Source organism: Gadus morhua, chromosome 23, assembly GCF_902167405.1.
Source record: "Gadus morhua chromosome 23, gadMor3.0, whole genome shotgun sequence".
Lineage (NCBI taxonomy): Eukaryota > Metazoa > Chordata > Actinopteri > Gadiformes > Gadidae > Gadus > Gadus morhua.
This window is the reverse complement of record NC_044070.1, coordinates 17,156,104-17,162,924: the sequence shown is the minus strand read 5'-3', so window position 1 is coordinate 17,162,924 and position 6,821 is coordinate 17,156,104. Positions and strand designations below refer to the sequence as shown.

Here is a 6,821-nt window from a genome sequence, read left to right as displayed (position 1 = left end):
TTGCCTGTTATTGTTTTTAATAAAACATAAAAAAAAAATCTGGTGCGGGACCCAAACATAAACCCATGGTGCCAGGGCCAACCCACTGCTGTGACTTATTCTAATCAGTCATGAATATCAATATGTATTACATGATGCTGCGGATGTGGTCGTTATTTTCAACACTGTATGGTATGTGATGTATAAGTACAAGACTTTACAAAGAAACTTAAAATAAATTTCTGCTGAGGCAGGATGGTTTTGAATTAAATTCATAGCTATGATAAGGTTATGGTTACGATAAGCAATCATAACTGCCTTTTATTGCAGCCGTTCCAGTCACATGCAAAGTACACGCTGCCGTTCCAGTCACACCCCCACACCCCCGTGGCATCGCTCCATCACCTCAGCAGACATGAACCTGGAGACCTTCACTGCGCTCTCTTCACTCCGCGTCTCGTCTTCTGCTGACCCCTAGTGGCGGATTGATAGTGGAGCTTTGGACCTGAATGTGGATCGTAACTGTTTAACTTTCACAGGAGGCATTATTAACTGTCTGGAGTCAATTACTGATACTGATGATCTGTAATGAGTCGATTCTGTATTTGAGATGTTATTTCGCGCCGACCATCGGGCGGCGGGTTCGGCTTCTTTGGAAACGTCCGGACGCAGCAGGGGGCCGTCTGGAATAGGTCATCAGTTGGTCTGACTTCACCTGTCCACTATTCGGACAATCAAACCAGATCCACGCGTTGTTGACAGCAGACGTGTTACCACAGCCGCTCCGGTCCGGTGACCTTGTCGGGACCGTATCTCACCGCAGCCCATCCGGTCAACGCGCTGAGAGATAGGGAGGACGAGGCAGACGGAGAAGTTCTCAGTGAACCAGCTGTTCCAGTACGATAAGTGCAGCAGGAAGCTTTGAAAGCCAGGATGTCCTAGCTCCTTGTATGGCTGAGAAGTTGGACCGGAGTCATTTGCATCCCCCTCCCGTCCGTCCCTGTTTACAGAGAGGAGCGTCTGATGTGTGTGTTCATGTGTTTGCTCTGCTCCGCCTGTCTGTCACAGGAGGCCACCCTGGTGCCCGAGTCGACTCGAGCAGAAAGCACTCATCGCTTTTGGGACTCAAAACCGCCGAGTTTGACCATGTAGTGGAACCCGGAATTATGCTCCTCAGTTGAACTACAGTAACAGGTGAGTAGCCGATCACATCAGGGAGGTAAGACTCAACATGTGGTACTTAGCGAGAGAGAGAGAGAGAGAGAGAGAGAGAGAGAGAGAGAGAGAGAGCGAGTGAGAGAGGGAGAGAGAGAGAGATATGTATTTGTAGTGTGTTTTTGTAAATCTGTGGTGTGTATTTGTACAAACCACAGTTTTTGGTGCGTGTGTGCGTGTGTGCGTGTGTGTGTGTGTGTGTGTGTGTGTGTGTGTGTGTGGCGTGTATCTGTAGAGTTTGTTTGTGTGGTTTGTGGGAATGTGTTGGTAAGAATCTGGAAACAAGTTCCTAATTCACATTTGCTTACATACAAATCAAGTTTTATATATAAATGTGTGTGTGTGTGTGTGTGTGTGTGTGTGTGTGTGTGTGTGTGTGTGTGTGTGTGTGTGTGTGTGTGTGTGTGGTTGTGTATGAAACAGTATTACTCTCTCAAGTTCTACACCCGTTTGTTGGTGGTGGTGTGGCGAGGAGTTGGTACTGTTGGTGAAGCATGGATCCTCCCGATTCCGCCGGGTTGCAGAAAGTCGGCCTACGCAGGAGGCTGTGCCGGGGTAAGTAGCCCTCTGTCCCGGGGTACTACTGTCCGTCCCATGGTACCTAGCCCTCTGTCCCGGGGTACCTAGCCCTCCTCCGGTGGTAACTAGCCCTCCTCCGGTGGTAACTAGCCCTCCTCCGGTGGTAACTAGCCCTCCTCCGGTGGTACCTAGCCCTCTGTCCCGGGGTACCCAGCCCTCTGTCCCGGAGTACCTAGCCCTCCTCCGGTGGTAACTAGCCCTCCTCCGGTGGTACCTAGCCCTCCTCCGGTGGTAACTAGCCCTCCTCCGGTGGTACCTAGCCCTCTGTCCCGGGGTACCTAGCCCTCTCTCCCGGGGTACCTAGTCTTCCTCCGGGGGTACCTAGCCCTCCTCCGGAGTGACCTGTCCCGCTGTAGAGTCCCCTCACCACCGGGCTCTCCCCTGGACCAGCGTCACATCCATGGTCTCATTGTGCGATGGTACATCATGGCCTCATTGTGTGATGGTTCATCATGGTGTCATTGTGTGATGGTTTATCATGGTGTCATTGTGCGATGGTACATCCTGGCCTCATTGTGTGATGGTTCATCATGGTGTCATTGTGTGATGGTTCATCATGGTCTCATTGTGCGATGGTACATCATGGTATCATTGTGCGATGGTTCATCATGGTGTCATTGTGTGATGGTTCATCATGGTCTCATTGTGCGATGGTACATCCTGGCCTCATTGTGTGATGGTTCATCATGGTGTCATTGTGTGATGGTTCATCATGGTCTCATTGTAGGATGGTACATCCTGGCCTCAATGTGTGATGGTTCATCATGGTGTCATTGTGTGATGGTTCATCATGGTCTCATTGTGCGATGGTTCATCATGGTCTCATTGTGTGATGGTAAATCCTGGCCTCATTGTGCGATGGTTCATCATGGTCTCATTGTGCAATGGTACATCCTGGCCTCCTTGTATGTCATTGTATGCTGTGTTCCCTGCAGATAACCACAGGCAGGACACTATCAGAGATTGGCTCTCCTCCAACGTCGACGTGTGAGTATTTGTCTGCCTTATCAACTGTGCTCAGTTTCAAGAAGCTGGATTACCAGGTAAACCGGTTTTACGGATTGCCACAATATTTGGTTACAAATGCTATCCTTAGACTACCCTCAGTTCAGTTGCCATCGCGACACACGCTGTGAGCCTGAAGCCTCAGACACACTTCCTGCTGTCGAGGAATGCTGCTGATTAAAGTCTGATCAGCTTAAAGGTGCAGTGTGTAGGAGTTAGCAGCATCTATTGGTAAAATTGCAGATTGCAACCAATTTAGTCCCCCCCTCCTCTACCAACAAGTAAGACAGGGATTATGACTAAACATCTCTGTAGAGCCGTTTGTCCGTTCTGGGCTCCTGTAGAAACATGGCGTCTCCATGAAGAGGTCCCCCTCCCATGTAGATATAAAGGCTCATTCTAAGGTAACAAATGCAATTAATCTTATTTTCATGTAATCGTACACTAGATATAACGACCGCGTGAATATAGAATTATATTTCTGTTCAGTCCGTCCCGCTGGATGCCACTAAACACTTCACTTCATCCTGGTTCGTTTTTCCGTCTAGTTAGGACTTCCCCGTAACATATCGGTATCCTCACTCACTGTGTGAGTCATATGCCCCTTTTCCACCGCCAGTACCAGCTCCACTCGCCACCACTTAGTGTGGCACGACTTGGTTTGGTTCCAGGCACGTCGTGTTTCCATCTAGAATGTACCTCTTCAACGTGGGCGGGTCGTCATACCAGCATGCGCGAAACTGCGACACAAACACGACCGCGGGACATACAGACAGGGTGACGCACAGGAGTGTCTGCAACTCTGCCATGGTCCACGGCGTGTTCTTGAGCGCTGGTCCTGCCGTTTTCAATAATCAATCACTATGGTTGACTGAACGCTGATGATAGTATTTAAAGATGTCTGGTGTCGGGCTGTCGGGTGTCAGGCTCGGACTTCACGCTCATCATTATTCGTCCAGTGGCGTCACTCTGGCCAATCAGTGGCCAGCAGCCTGTTAACGTCACACAAAGGTATCAGTATAGCTCTCTTGGAACCTTGACGGAGGTGAGACAAAAGAAGTACCAGCTACCAGGTAGCAGGTACCTCATTTTGGCGATCGAACCGCAAAAAAAGGCGGGTCGAGGCGAGTTGAGCTGGTACTGTCGGTGGAAATGGGGCATTAGTGTGTTCACCTCGTCTGCACCAGTCCTCTGCTGTTCAACATAGAGACACAGCCTCAACACACAGCCTCAAACTCAGCCTCAACACAGCCTCAACACTTTGACGTCCTTATAGAACCTACTGGTGATGTTCAACGCACACCAATACCTGTTTTAGAAGGGGGTGGGGGGGGGGGCAGATGTCCTATGGGGGTTCAGGGCTTAGGAAGGTTCAGCTTCATTGGGGTTCAGGTATCGACAGCTTGTTTCCCCATCAATCTCATTGTCAGGGTTCGATAGATGAGTTCGAAGCCTTTCCTGGAAGCGCGTTATTCAGAGATTCAGATTGATTGCACTTGTTCCTGGAGCCTGAACATCCAGGAAACCGTGCGTTTGAAACCAGTGTTCAAGAGATAACCTGACCTGCTTCTTGAAACGGGCCATTATGGTTTATTACCCTTTGAACAACACACACACACACACTGTGACACAAACACACTGTGACACATACGAACTGTGAAACACACACACACTGTGACAAATATAAACACTGTCACACACTGTGACACGGAAATACACAAACGCGCAATAACACTGACACATAAACACACAAACTAACACTTTGAACACATGTCGTTCGATGATATGTATTAATGTGTGTGTTTCTGTGTGTGTGACGGGCTGGTCATGTGTTTACGTCTGTATTTCTTGTGAATGTTTGCTTGACTCTGTGCCAGTTTGAGTGTATCTTAAGGTATCGATGCGTGTCTATTTGTTGGCATTTCCCTGTACGTCTGTGTTGTTTCTCCGCGGACACTGGCTCTGGGTGTGTGTGTGTTTAGTGCACGCCTTTGATCACATGTCTTGTGCCATCTTGTCGGGTGGCTCCTTGTATTAAGTTGACCTGTGATTCCAGGGAGGATGCAAAGCGAGAGGCTGCGTCGGAGCGGGCAGGTATGGCAACTGGAAACTCGATAAACTCATGAGCCTTGCCTGATCTTCCTTGTTCGCTTTTCTCTTCCGTCATGTTTCTTTAATTCTCGGAGAAAACATGTTTTGTTCGAATCAGCTCACTGATATGGTAAGTACAATTCCTGCTTTTGCCTCAACTTTTCTCCCTGAAAGCAGAGTACATTTACTCAGAGTGATGTTTTAGAACGCAGACATTAAATGACCGAACTCCAATCAGACTGCTGCTTGACTCCTGATAAACTAAAACAGGAAACACACATTTAAGGAGTTAAATGTCTTTTACAGTCTGCAACATCTACGGCAGAGACAAGCCAAGGTTAAAAATGAGTACGAGAAAAGGAGAGAGGGACAGACAGAGAGGTGTATGGCCACGCTATAAGGTTATTCAATATATTGGTATAGTCTAGAATAGGTTGGTATATATATTGGTAAAGTCTAGCATGAATTGTTAAACAGTTCTTTAGTAGTTTGGGTTAGGGTTAGGGTTAGGGTTAGGGTTAGGGTTGGTCTTAGGTAACCCCGACTCTGTCTTCAGAGGGTTAAGATCTGTCCCTTTGGAGACAGGGGGAGGAATGGGAGGGAAACCGTCGACCTCTTTGGCGACTAAGAGAGGACCCCTCTTTATGGACTGCTTATTCTTAACGGAGAAGGTGCCATTGTTGTTGTGCTCTTCCCCTGCGCCGGCCCCCAGCATCACCCCGCTCACCCCAGGCATTCAAACCTTATGCAAATGCTTCCCGCGGCGCCATGGGAACGGGGCCGGACGCCTGGGCCTCTGGCCGCTCTCCTTCTTCGCCCCGGGGTTTCCTCCGGCCCTTAATCCCCTTATGTCACAGAGACACGCCCCCTGGGCTGCTGTCCTGCTTGCCGCCTGCACCTTGCTGCTTGCCGCCTGCACCTTGCTGCTTACCGCCTGCTCCTTGCTGCTTACCGCCTGCTCCTTGCTGCTTACCGCCTGCACCTTGCTGCACACACCAGGCTCTGGGGGCTCTGTGCACGGCTGTTCTATGTGCTCGTGTGTGTGTTCTCTGTTATCGTGTGTGTGTGTGTGTGTGTGTGTGTGTGTGTGTGTGTGTGTGTGTGTGTGTGTGTGTGTGTGTGTGTGTGTGTGTGTGTGTGTGTGTGTGTGTGTGTGTGTGTGTGTGTGTGTGTGTGTTCTCTTGAGACATAAACACACACACACTAACACTGTGAACACATGTATTTCAATGATATGTATGTGTGTGTGTGTGTGTGTGTGTGTTCTGCGTTTTCTTGTGTGTGTGTGTGTGTGTGTGTGTGTGTGTGTGTGTGTGTGTGTGTGTGTGTTCTCTTGTGTGTGTGTTCTGTGTTCTCGTGTGTGTGTGTGCGCGTGTGTGTTCTGTGTTCTCTTGTTTGTGTGTGTGTGTTCTGTGTTCTCTTGTGGGTCTGTGTTCTGTGTGTGTGTGTGTGTGTGTGTGTGTGTGTGTGTGTGTGTGTGTGTGTGTGTGTGTGTGTGTGCGTGTTCTGTTTCCTCTTGTGTGCGTGTTCTGCGTTCAGGCTGACACAACCTTACACGTGTTTAAAAATGTGTAAACATTTATCCAACGGGCGATACATAATCATAATAGTTCCTTTTTATCAAACTAAACAATCACAAACACCAAGCAGTGCCATGATGGCAGGAATTCACCGCGTGAACTTCATGTCAGGCTTGTCCGTCAGACCTCGCACTTCTTCTCCATGCTAGTAGAGATACAGAGGGCTGGTCATCCATCAGCGGCCTCACTACGGTGTCACCATCAGAGGTGTCCGCCTGCCTTCCCTCAGCTGCTCTGAGGTCTGTGTTGTGTCCGTCCCGCAGTGCCCATGCGGAGGAGCCCCAGCGAAGAAGATGACCTAGCCTTGGGTGTCGAAGGTAAACAAGCTTCCCGTTCCTGCACTTGTACGGGTAGCCTCTCCTGGGGAGGAAT

General features: G+C 49.3%; 1 protein-coding gene across 1 annotated transcript in view; it reads left to right on the top strand.

Annotated features, from left to right (window-relative positions):
- The first annotated feature begins 741 nt into the window (after window positions 1-741).
- itprid1 (ITPR interacting domain containing 1) overlaps window positions 742-6,821 on the top strand; it is a 23,789-nt gene continuing 17,709 nt past the window's right edge. Inside the window, exons 1-5 of the mRNA XM_030349716.1 lie at window positions 742-1,173; window positions 1,618-1,749; window positions 2,709-2,760; window positions 4,835-4,872; window positions 6,713-6,766. Coding sequence (XP_030205576.1) covers window positions 1,689-1,749; window positions 2,709-2,760; window positions 4,835-4,872; window positions 6,713-6,766 — 205 coding nt within the window. The 5' untranslated portion in view covers window positions 742-1,173; window positions 1,618-1,688. The remainder of the gene's footprint in view (window positions 1,174-1,617; window positions 1,750-2,708; window positions 2,761-4,834; window positions 4,873-6,712; window positions 6,767-6,821) is intronic.